The sequence below is a fragment of the Plectropomus leopardus genome, chromosome 20 (genome assembly GCF_026936395.1).
Source record: "Plectropomus leopardus strain MGB_pleo_1.0 chromosome 20, ASM2693639v1, whole genome shotgun sequence".
Taxonomy (NCBI): Eukaryota; Metazoa; Chordata; class Actinopteri; order Perciformes; family Serranidae; genus Plectropomus; species Plectropomus leopardus.
Window position 1 is genome coordinate 17,878,800 of NC_142195.1, and position 12,926 is coordinate 17,891,725.

At 39.6% G+C, this 12,926-nt stretch overlaps 2 protein-coding genes across 2 annotated transcripts in view; both read left to right on the plus strand.

The window, feature by feature from the left end:
* LOC121959849 (neural proliferation differentiation and control protein 1) overlaps window positions 1-2,288 on the plus strand; it is a 28,256-nt gene extending 25,968 nt beyond the window's left edge. The window contains exons 7-9 of the mRNA XM_042509366.2: window positions 123-202; window positions 343-442; window positions 1,185-2,288. Coding sequence (XP_042365300.2) covers window positions 123-202; window positions 343-442; window positions 1,185-1,256 — 252 coding nt within the window. The 3' untranslated portion in view covers window positions 1,257-2,288. The remainder of the gene's footprint in view (window positions 1-122; window positions 203-342; window positions 443-1,184) is intronic.
* Window positions 2,289-8,190: 5,902 nt separating this feature from the next.
* pou5f3 (POU domain, class 5, transcription factor 3) lies at window positions 8,191-12,575 on the plus strand. The gene is made up of 5 exons (XM_042509190.2): window positions 8,191-9,287; window positions 9,444-9,555; window positions 10,105-10,235; window positions 10,507-10,671; window positions 10,769-12,575. Exons 1-5 carry the CDS (start codon window positions 8,529-8,531, stop codon window positions 11,027-11,029), a joined length of 1,428 nt encoding a protein of 475 aa, XP_042365124.1. The 5' UTR covers window positions 8,191-8,528; the 3' UTR covers window positions 11,030-12,575.
* Window positions 12,576-12,926: the final 351 nt, after the last annotated feature.

Sequence of the window (12,926 nt, forward strand, 5' to 3'; positions counted from 1 at the left end):
ACCTAACCGCCATTGCATGTCTCACTTCTTGTTCTGCATTAACCACAAGATGCGATTGTCCTCCATGAACCGAAACTTCCGTTTTCAAACATCCACACTTCCTGCATCTGTTATGTCCTCAGGTGGGAGATAAGACTCTGGCCCAAAGTGCTCAAATGTATCACTACCAGCATCAGAAACAGCAGATGCTCTCAATGGGAAAGTACGTTTTTTCTGGGGTTTTTTCCTACACTCTCTGCCACTCCCTCTTTTTACCCTTTTCTTGCAGACTTAAAGTTTTAAACCACATCCTCTGACCTTTTTACCTCTTTTCCTTAACTCAAGTGTTTTTTCCTTCTTTAGTAACAAACCTGAACAGAAAGTCCCTGACACAGAAGTCACATCAGATGAAGAGGAAGTGGGAGGAGACTTCACAGTATACGAGTGCCCTGGACTTGCACCGGTGGGTAGACACACATTAACATTTTATTTATGTCCACATAAAAATAATGCATACAATGATACAAATGTTAAAGGTGCAGTGTTATGCAGATTAATGGACCAGTGGCAGAACAGGTTTCCAAAACTAAAAATAAAGCCCACAGTACTTAGTTTTTAGGAGTATAAGTAACAGCATCTCCACTATATATGGCCATGCAGTGTATAATCACACACTGGAGCAGAATGATGCCGCCATTAGTTGATTCTGTGTAAAAGTGCAGGGGCGGTATAAAAGCTTAAACTTCGTTGTGGCACTATGGGGCAATCTCTGTGTTAGAGCAGCTAAAGATAGCAGAGACAGCACAGTACTTTGCAAGCCGCTTAGCCGGATTTCTGGGCAATCCAAATTATCAAAGAACTGCTAATGACCAATCTTTGAACATCAGTATGTTTACATTTGTATTTTATACGCTTGTTCATTAATATGCTATTTCCCTTTTAAATAAACCTTAAATTACATTAAACTAATGTTTTAGGCTGCCAAATATGAAAGCATGTAGTCTGCACTTGTAACGTAGCTCCGACACCTCTTTGGACTCTTCATTAACAACCAAACATCTGGTGTATTGGCAGACAGATGTGAAAAGTTACCTGGGTTACGGTTATACACACACACACACACACACACACACACACACACACACACACACTAATTATTTCTGTTGTTTTACAACTGAAAATCAATTTTCTTCCCTCCTTGACAGACTGGAGAGATGGAAGTGAAGAACCCTCTGTTTGATGACTCGACTTTACATTATCAGGGGAATCACAAGTGAATGCGGAACACTTCACACACACACACACACACACACTTACACTCACACATAAATACATGCACACACACACACACAGCCATTTCTCTGGAGAAACCACTTGATCTCACACTGCATGCATAGAAATTGAGGACCCTGGCAGAGGGTGAGGTGATAAAAATGATTGTTTTCTTGTCAGCCCTTTACAAAATCAGCTTTTAATACTGCACATGTCCATTGGGTTTCTTGTTAATTTATTTCTTGAGCATTCCTGTCTTTTAACACAAGGTTTTAAGAGTCATCCCAGACATGTCCCTTTAGGTGTTTGGTCTAATTTTAATGTTAAACTCTGTTTCCTCTTCCACTTTTGTTTCTTTCCTTCATTTCTGCAGCTATTTCCAAAGAATGTGATACAGCAGCAGTTATGTGTACAACACACACAAATAAGCTGAGAAACAGGTGCCCTCTCTTCATTTTGTCATGCATAACTAGTGGCTAAACCACATTCCTAACAGATATGCAGGTTCTGAAACAAATGTTCAAAATCAGATCTCTGTGATACCTCTGTGAAACACTCCCTGATACAACACAAGGTTCAGCAGTGGAAATGTCACCGTTGGTGTTGCTAATTTTATCCCTTGTCATATAAGCTGCACATAAAGATTTTAAGATTATAGAAAATAGATATATATATATGAAAATGAAGTACTTGATGATGTCCGTTTGCATGGTTTGACTGTACCGTGTTTGGCAATGCTTTGACAAATTATTCAGCCTCCTGTATGTATGCATCCTGTTGCTGGAGGAGGAATGTACAGTAAAAGTGACCTATGAGCACTTGAATGACATTTTGATGACGGAATAATGATGGATACGTTGGTGGTAAATATCACTGTCTTGTATCGTCCCTCTTTCCTCTCTGTCCTCTTGTCTGTCCCGAGTCAACTCCGTGCTGCAAAATGTACATACAAAGAGTGAATGTGTTCACTTTTTATAGATATTTGTACATGCAGACCAAGGATTGAAATTAAAAGTTTTTACCACATGTGAGAACAACTTTGCTTAGCATTTTCCTTTGTGCCCTCCATGGTGTGAAAGTGGCACAATGACAGGAATTAAGGGAGAGAGATGCAACAGAGGACCAGATGTTGGACATTGTGGTTCATGGTCCACACTAGTGTTGAAACAATACTAAATCTTCTTACTTTTATCCTTGAAAAATATTGATTATATTTATCATTTTCAGTACCACCAGAAAAAAATACATTAAGGGCATAAAAATGTATTTATTTAATTGTGAATATAATTTATGAAAAGATAAATATAACAACATTGGGGGCCTACCCCTGATCCTCTTTTTTTTTTTTTTTTTTGATGAACAAGCTCTATTTTTATACCATCAAAAAAAAATTTTCACTCCTGAGAATGATTATGATTTTGATTTTAAAATTATTAATAGCTATTGGTATTGAGTGAAAACAGAATCATTTATAAATGCAGTTATTCAAATGCATTGACCAGAGGAGTAGGAAAATTAGCACTGAAACTGTTTCAAATATTAGGTATCGATACGAATGGATAAATCAACATTTTTTTCAACAACATATTTCAGACTGATTTTGGGGTCCAAAATTATTCAAGACTATTTTTTTAAACTTTACATCTTTATAAAATAGTGCTCCCCTTAAAACATGGAGTCTTGGGTTTAAATATCCCACTCCGAGAAAATATTATTACTTCAATGAACAGCTGACACAAAGCTGATTTGGACAAGGGGATCCTGAGGGGTGAAAGTTACATTTGACCAGCTTAAGGAGAGCCAAAACAAAAAATGTCCAGATTTTTTTTTTTGTTTCAAATTTAATCTTTTATATTAAATCTTCATAAACATGTGAATGACAATATACTTCATGAACAATGTTTTTACATTTATTGAAACATATTTTTGCACGTATGCCCTTTTTGGCTCCATATAGTTCAGTGTGTTTAGTGTTAAGTCTTTCAGGTTTTTGATTAATAAATCTGTATTGGTTCAGAATTCACAACTATGCTCTTGGCAACAGAAAGAGCTCATCAAGAGTATTCACATCTTAAAGTAATGAAACAAGCAATTTAAGAAAGGGATATATATTATGAACCCATGACCTTTACTGAGTGACTGAAGTCACGTGCACTGAAATGCATATGTAACCTTGCTGACTCAGCAAATATGTTTTCACACATTCATCGTCACTTTGCGGTGTGACACATCTGGTGTCACCTCTCTGCTTTAAGCTGTCGCTGCCTTTCTGTCTGGTTTTTGGTGATTTACCTTCAGAAGACAAACGACTACGCTCTGAAAGTGTGTGTGTGTGTGTGTGTGTGTGTGTGTGTGTGTTGGGGGTAGGGTCAGAGAGAAAGCTTGCATGTACCTCCATGTGGGTTTTTGTGTATGCGGTCGTATGTGCGTGTGTGTTGGGGAAGGGAAGGCTCACTCTCACATCCCCATTGAGCCACATGCCAAGGGCTATTAAAAGCCCTTTGTGCCGGTGGACAGTGGAAGGAAGGCAGCCATTGGCCCCTTGGATGAAAACCTGGGTGGGTGGAGGGTCTGGGAAGGTAGGTATCAAAGGCAGGGCCGTTAGAGAGAAAATCAAAAAGCCATCAGACTTGTTTGGGGGAGACGTTTGTGCTGCTCAACAGGATGGGTGGTATTTAGATTCCACGGTTATTACTTTATCAGATCAGTGAGTTTTTTAAGTAGTACTTTGACACTTATATATATGTTTAACCCTTTGAAAACTGAGTACATTGCCTTCATTTTTTTTTTCAAAAACAGCTGAAAAATTGGCCAAAAAAGAAAAGGAAATTTTTTTAAAAAAACAAAGAATGAGTTGGAAAAAGTGCTTAAAAATAAAGGTTATCTGACATAGTTTTCAAAATATAAATAGGAAAATATAAGGATATTATAGTTTTCTTGACATTTTTAAAATAGATTTATAGATTTTTAAAACTACTAATTTCTTGCAATTTGTGGGGACCCCCCCTCCATGTTATTTAAGGAAAGACTATCAACCAAAGGATTCAGTACCTTTTGAACGGTGTCTGAGAGCAAGACAAAAAATGACGTTGCTCCAGGTTTTGAAGGGTTAAAAAAGACCAATACAGTCAAGTGGCTGGGTTTGGTGTGAGGTTGGGCTAGAGTGTCGCTGCTCAGGGAGTTATTTCAGGGAGCATTTCTGATAAACAGAAATTCTCTGAAGTGTTTATTCAGTAACCACATGAAGCACTAAATGACACTAACATTCATCTCGTTATTTTCACGTGTAGAGATGAGAACACCCTTACATCCTCATATGTGCTATATATAAAAGACACTTCCAACCAGATGTCAATCCATGTACCACACTATGCTCTCATAGCTCCAGGCATTACCTTCTGTGTGGAGCTATGGGAAATGCATACAAAACTAACACTAGACTATTTATAAAGTTTTACCTTTTAAAGCTTTGTGGAATAGTTGATTTCAAAACTGTACAGATAATGTACAAAATAAAAAATAATTTCTTCCTAATTGTGTGTAAAGGCTGTTTAAAATTAGATAAAGTATACATTTAAGAGAATAGCTATGAAAAAACAAGGGTAAGGACAAACATAAAGAGTAGATGTGTATCTGTCAAAGAGATTCATTTGTGGAACAGTTGTGACAATTAAAATGTGAAGTTCATTGAAAAATATGGTGATTATTAAATGTAAGTCTAGTGTATGATTAGTGTTATTTTTTAAATGGTTCATAATTTTGTTATTGCTTCAGTTTGTCTTTCTGTTAATTCTGGGTTTTTTTTAGCGCATATGTTTTGTTTTTTTCTTTTGAGTAGCTTAAACTTAATAGCAAAAGCATTACAGATGAGAAACTGCTAAGTAAAAAGGGCAGATATAATAACCATAAGCTCCAGTCCACACCTTTCTGGCTTACACATTTTGTTTTTCTTTTTAATGGTTTGATGTTATTTATTCTTTATTAAGCGCATTCCTCTTGAAATATTCAAAACAATAAAAAAAATTTTTTTTTTTAAATGAAATGAAATAAAATACTGAAGGAGTCAGCAGAACCTCCCAGTCTAATATTACATAGACTTTCCGCTGAATGCATGCACTGATGGTGAGAGGAAGGAAAACTGAAGCGGTGTCATTTTAATAAACAGTGGGTCATCTATAGTTTGGAGTTGGTTTGGTTATGTTTCTCAAGGTAGAGGTGGTCTTTTCTCCAGGGGTGTGACTGGTTGAGGTGTGCAACACATTCACACTCCTGCTGCTGCATCGACAGGCTTTTGTCTTTTGTCTGCAACTTTCTCCCTTTCTGTTTGAGTGGACTCGCCCTGCAAGCAGCGAGCACATCTCTGAGGCGTTTTGAAGAGACCACTTAAAAAGAACTTAAGACGAGATCTGAGACATCTGGGGGGTTTCAAGTAAATCCCCAGATACTCCCCTCACACATCTCCTCCTCACTGTACTGAGCCATTCAACACTGAACCCCCTCCCCTCCCTCTTTTGGACACCCTGAGAGCTTTGCTGTCCCTTTCTCTGAGCTCCTGCCTGAAGTCTGCTATCTCTCTGGCTGGCTGTCTTTTGCATGACAATTATTCTGCCAAGTCCATGGCCCAGGACAATGCTTGTATAGTTGGGGTTTGATGTCTTTTAAGCTATTGACTGGGCTCTTGTGGTCTCTCTGAGGTCCCCTGATCCTGCACCTACACAACTTTTTTCCATTTTCCATTCCAAATCAACCTCCTCTGATTATGGCTAGAAATCCTTCACCTCTCTAATTCATGCTGGATTTGTAACGTGACGTCAGTTCTTAAACTACAAAAAAAATATCAGAATGGCTCCTTGAAAGGTTCAAAACAACATGACCTCACCTCTCTTGTGAGACTATTATTCAAATATCAGAAAAAAAGATAAATAATTAAATAGCTTAATCTAGAAAATAATTATGTAATCAAACTGTTCAACAGTCAAGTATCACTTTATTATAAGGGGCCACCAGGAAAAGAATCATTAAAAGTGACTGCAAAAAAGGCAGTGGTGAAAGAAGTATGCAGTTCCTTTACTTAAGTAAAAGTACAAATACCACACAGAAAATACTCTGTAAAAGCTGTGAATTGTCGTGCAAACTTAAATCTATCAGAAAAATCGAAGACAAATCTAAAAACAACACTCACAAAAATCTAACAATTATTTCAAAAAATATTTTTTTCATGCAAATTAACTAAATTGTTGTAGCTAAACGTGGTGGATTTCCATCTTAAATGCAGTGGAGTAAAAGTATAAAGTGGCATGAAAAGAAAATACTCAACTAAAGTACAAGTACCTCGAATTTGTACTGAAGTACAGTACTTGAGTAAATGTACTTAGTTACATTCCACCACTGCAAAAAGGATAAATCTGATGCTCCTTTATCTTAGACTGAAGATACATTTAATCAGCTTGATTGCTGAACCTGTAGACAGCACCCTGGCCCTAGAATCAGATTTGGTCCTTTTGACCATTTCAGACTCGAGATTCTGGCCCTGAGTGACCTCCTGGACCTGCAGACCAGGGTGAAACCTCAGCCTGGTGTTTGTTTCAGAGGACGGGTGGCGGAGGAGGAGGTGGGGGGAGGAGGTGGGTGTGGGGCGGAATCAAAGGGTTGAAACTTATTGTTCCAATCTGAAAAGGAGCTAATGGTCGACCATCGCAACTCGGGATCTGAAATCCACGGGGTGCCCCGGGGCCAGGTCGTACAATGGCACCCCCTCTCCCCTCCCTGCAGTGAGTCTTCCTGCCGCAATCTGCGGCCAACGACTCTCGCTGGGGGAGCGCATCTGCGCCACCAAGGCTTCTCAACCATCAAGGGTGCATGGCAAAAGTTTGCCTGAATGGTGGCTTTTGATATAGGTCTCTTCTTTCCCCATATCAAGTTTGGCAATCAAAGGCTGAATTAAAAAGTAGGCAAAGTTTCACAGTGGTTTGTGTTAATATGGCTGCAGTTAGACTGCGTATTTATCTTTAAAAAAAGGCAACTTCTTCTTTTATTCACGGGTTTCCAGGAAAAAACAAACAGCTGCTTTATTTATGCAAAACAGTGCACTGCTGTTTCCAGAATAAAAGTGCCCAAAACATTTAAAACAATCATAGGCTACCCAACGATTGAGTTGGTTAAAAAATAAATAAATAGCCTACAAATAACCTAAAAAAACTTCCATCGTGCACACAATCTCCTCTCAAACAAGCTTTCACACAAACTCACTTTCATGAGTGTAAATTTCGCCCTACATGTCTCCTGCTTTCTAAACTAAACATGTACAGTTCATTTCCAGGAGCCATAATAGGCATACACCTTCTTTTCTGTCATGTTTGTGTTGTCTATGAGCTGTCAAAAGATCCCTAAAAGTATAAATCCACTCGGCCCTTATTTGTTTAATTCAAATTCATTGTGGTCTAATTCATTATTTGTTTTTATCACCGTTATTCAGGATTAAAGTGGCAATTTAATTAATTTAGTTCAAATGTAAGTGAATGAAATGAATCCAGGTCTGAATAACAACGATTTTAATATCAAAGCCATCTCCTTAAAGGCGAATAAATTAAACAAACCGAGCATTATAATTCATGTATGAGGTGAGGTTATAGTGTTAAAATATGTATTTACAGGAGCTGCGACCCGTGCCTTTTAGCAATGTAAATACGCTTTTCAAGGTGACTTCAAACTGTTAAATTATTAATATTTCCCCATGTGATGGTCTGACATTGTGCATAATGAGTTTTAAATTCACCCAAATAGCAAAAGTAATTTCTCTGCAACAAACAGTGGCTCAAGGTTTATGTGAAAACACGCCCACTACTTTGGGGAAGAATCAAGGTCATTCACAAATTCACCATCAGCTGTGCGCAATTGTCTGCGCCAGCCAATGGGCACAGAGATAAGGCGATCTCCAACACCCGCCGCTGTGATTAGGAAAACCTGTGGAGCAAAGGAAGGAGATGAGCATTTGAGCTTGGAGGTGAGGTGGTGTTAAAGAAAACTTTATGGAATTGGCCGGAGGCGGCTTGGTGGTTATGTTGCTCCAAAACGGCAACTACTCGGGCCTAAAGTTTTCTGCATTTTTTCCCAAGTAGCCTTTTCCCGGACAAGTAAAGTGATTTCTGAAGAGGTTATTCTTCTATCTTTGGTGCATAAACGTGAAACGGATGCAGGTTTAAAGTCAGTCGCGACTTTTATTTTAACTTTAAATTTCGGACACGCGCTTGCTCGGAGGCTCTCGCGCCGTTTGGAAGATGTCAGAAAGATCGCAGAGTCCAGAGTGCCAAATCCGGCCGTATGACTTCAGCCGGACCAACCATAGCACCCAGGTTTTGGGTCATGATAGTTTAGGCAGCACTGCGTCTTTCCAACTTCCTCACGGCGTCCTGCCAGACCCGAGCCTCTTCTACAACAAAACAGCGTACAGCGGCATCACCCCGGCATCTGCGCAGACCTTCTTCCCGTTCCCACCAGTCACCGGTGACTACCGGGGATCCGACCTGCAGGCTGGAGAGTTTGGGCAACCCAAGCACTGGTATCCCTTCGCTGCGCCCGAGTACACCGGCCAGGTACCCGGCGTAACAGCAGCTACCCAGCCTACAAACCTGAGTCCCCCCATAGCCGAGACCCGGGAGCAAATCAAACTGCCTGATATAAAGACTGAGAAGGACACCGGAGAGGACTACTCAACGGAGATAAAGGCTCAACAGTACCCAACACCGCCGGCCTCCGCCGCCATGTCCCACGGCGTCTTCTACTCTCCGGCCTGGAACCCGTCCTTCTGGCCCGGGATCACCCACATCACTCCTCCTGGCAGCAACAATCAAAATCCCTCAACGTCCTCTGCCTCTTCGCCATCAATGTCTCCTTCACCCCCGAGCAACGGCCTACCAGGAAACGCGTTTTTCAGCGTGAACGCAACCCAGGCTGCAACCGGACCCCCTACGCAAAACCCGGCGTCCTCCACGCGGAGCAGCGGGTCCTCCAGCGGCGGCTGCAGCGACTCTGAAGAGGTAAGACCGGTCATTGAACCAATGCTCCAATTTTGGCCAAATAGCTGAGAATACTTTCATAAGAAAACTAATCTATATTGGAAAGAGCTTTTTGAAATTAATAAAATGTTGCCTAATATGTGTTCCAAGTTTACATTTTAAAATTATTGTTTTTAGGAAAATCTTTCCACTGAAGAACTGGAGCAGTTTGCCAAAGAGTTGAAACATAAACGCATTACTTTGGGATTCACTCAAGCTGATGTTGGTCTTGCCCTGGGTAACCTTTATGGTGAGTTTAAGGCTAGTTCTGAGCTATATTTGTACTATTTGTTTTTCCCAGTTCAGTAGTTAAAGCCAGGTAATTCTACGAGTTACAAATGCATCACTTAGTAAATGCGGGACTCTTGTGTGACCCAGAACACTATTTGAGTATGAATGAGGTAACGGCGCTGCTTGTTAAGTCAAATAGACAGACCAGGGCAATTTCAAAGAGCCAGGATTGCACAAAACAGTACTTGCTTGGCTGTTCTGACTTAGAATACCACGCAAGTCTGAGATACTGCTGCAATGTCATAATCAGCTGAGGGCTAATTCTGTAAAGACTGACTGGTAGTGCTTTCGGACATACTCTGGATTTCCAGTTTGGTGCACAGATCAACACTTAATTAAGGCCTTATAGTAAAGGTCGCAACTGATGAAACCATTCTGTGTAATTCAGGTTTGGCAAGTGTTTCATTTAAACTGTCAGGGTCAGGACTCTGGCATAGATTAATCTCACATCTTTGTTTTAGTTCAACAATCCTCAGTTTTTTGTAAACATGTTTGTGTGTGCAAATAGGTAAGATGTTCAGCCAGACGACAATCTGCCGCTTCGAGGCTCTGCAGCTGAGCTTCAAGAACATGTGTAAGCTGAAGCCCCTTCTCCAGAGATGGCTCAACGAGGCCGAGACCTCAGACAATCCCCAGGATGTAAGTCTCCCACACTCACATCTGCCTACTAGTTTACAAGACAACAGATGATCAGCAAGCTTCATGAGATCATTGGTCCTTTCAGGCCTGTCTGAATTCCTGCTGAGAACCTGAATCAAGGCCTTCTGCTCTAGTGAAGTGTAATCTGCCACCTAGTGGCTAAAATTAAGTTGTTAAGTAATCTCAAGCAACTGCGTTTGAACCCTGACCTCCACAAATGCAATGTGGCTGTATTCAACACTGCATCTCTAACATGTTTGTGACTTCTCAGATGTACAAGATTGAGAGAGTGTTTGTTGACACCAGAAAGAGGAAGAGGAGGACCAGTCTAGAGGGAGCTGTTCGCTCTGCTTTGGAGTCATACTTTGTTAAATGTCCCAAGCCCAACACTCAGGAGATCACACACATCTCAGATGACCTCGGTCTGGAGAGAGATGTAAGTACAACCTCTGATAGTGATGCCATTCACGCCTTTTTAAGGAATTTGTTTCCAGTTTGTCACATTTTTAACAGATTAATGTTGCTCCTGACAGGTCGTTCGTGTTTGGTTCTGCAACCGGAGACAGAAAGGAAAGCGCCTGGCCTTGCCACTAGACGAGGAGTGCGACGGCCAGTATTACGAGCAAAGTCCCTCCCCACTGAACATGGCCCCCTCCCCTGTTCCCAGTCAGGGCTACCCTGCTTCCAGCTACCATGGTGCCCCTCCTCCCACACTCTACATGCCTCAACTTCATCGACCGGATGTCTTGAAACAAGCTCTGCACCCCGGACTGGTTAGTCACCTGACTGGATAAACATACTCAAGGTAGTCCTGGCTAGAACCACAGATTGCCTTCCCAAGTCTCTCTGTCCAGCCCCACCTTAAGCCAAGACAAGTCATGAAATCCAGCAAATAGATCGACCGATCATATCGGCGTATCATACACATTTCCGATGTGGAGGCTCTTCTACAGACCACAGCATTAAGATGGATCCCAGTGGTTTCTAGTTTTTGATGATGAAACTTGAACTACCATGGGCAACATCATCTGGCCATGGTCCGCAACTCATAACGGCTTTAACCCTTTTAAACTTGGACCAACATCGTTTTTCTTGTGCTGCACTGGGTTGCTCTTCACAAGTATTTAATACTTTGAGCCCTTAGCAAATTGGTTTGATTTCTTAAAAAAACACAGTGAGTCACAGCAAAAAATTACTAGATTTGGAAAATTATCAAAAAAACTAGGAGAAAAAAACGGAAAACTACATAATTATCATTATTGTTTTACAGAATTATTGTAATTTTCAAGCAATTGTTTCAGGTCTTTTACTTGTTTATATCATTTTGCTTTTCTGATTTTGAAAATATTTTATTTGTGCTTATTCTCAAATAATTTCTTGTTCGTTTGTTTTACTAATATCTTGCTAATTCACAAATTTCAAAAAAATTTTTTAACTAATCAAGCCAATTAGCCTAGGTCTCAAGGGGTTAACTTAACTGAATGTGCCTTCTTCTGTTTTTCTATGTGTTCTTGGTTCATACATTGTAAATAATTCCATAGACTCTAATCATTGCAGGTTTAGAACAATGCTGAAGTGAGATTTAGTGCTTCACCAATTGTTGATAGAGTATGGGTTGTAAATATGAACAGAGAGGGTATTCTTTCCACCAAATCTAGACCCTGGGCAGGTTTTCTGTGGTGTAGATCAGGATAGATCACAAAGTAATGACAATTTGAGGGATTTAAACTGTATTTGTTGTCAACAGTTTGGTCAATTTTTGTGCAATACTTCGAATCAAGCAGCATCAGTATTTGTCAGTCTTTGAAATGGAAATTCTCACCAAATTTTCCATTGTTTTTGCACAAAGTTGCTTTTGTAATGCTGAATATTATATCTTTTTAAAAATATGTCCCATTTGTAAAACGAACCCACATTTTTGCCTTATGGTTGCTGATTATCGACATCCTAAGCAAATTTTTTTAGCATCATTGGGGAGCGGTTAGATTCAAAGTAATATTTTGCGGGAATGTGATTGTTACAATTGTCTTAGCTGCTATTCTGCCGATTGCACACTGTCAGCATTTTCTCTGTCTCAGGTGAATGGTCGTGAAATTAAGTCTGACCTGATTTGAATTAATTATGCTATCGAACTGTATTTCAACGCCTCAATTTTGCTTTTATTGTAAAGGGTTTTTATGTATATGAAATGTTGACTTGATACTTAAAGTCAAGTTTGGGTGCTCATTGAAGTATTTTCTTGTCTGGTATTGTTTTAAGAAGTTATTTTTTACTCAGGTGGTTGTAACTTTCAGATATAAAGACATTAAATGTCATTTAGTCACTCTTGACTTCACCTCACATGACTTAGAAGTCCCTATAGATGCCTGAGAATTTATTAGCAAGATCAAATAAGATAAACAAGTCTTTAAAAATACTTCAGTATTAATGGTAGCAGAATCTTGCCATATTAATGATTTGAAAGACATAACTCCACAGACATAAATATTTACCAATGTGTGAATGTACAATCATAACTGTCCAGCTTTAACTTCAGTTTGTCTAATGTGACACATTTTCTCACCAGACTGTAAATGGATTAAATTATAATTTATTGGAATATCAGATACACAGATGTTTTTAATCAAATGACCAGAAATGTTTTTTTTTTTTTTTTTTTTTTATCTAGTAAAAATTTTGCTTCCCCTTTTT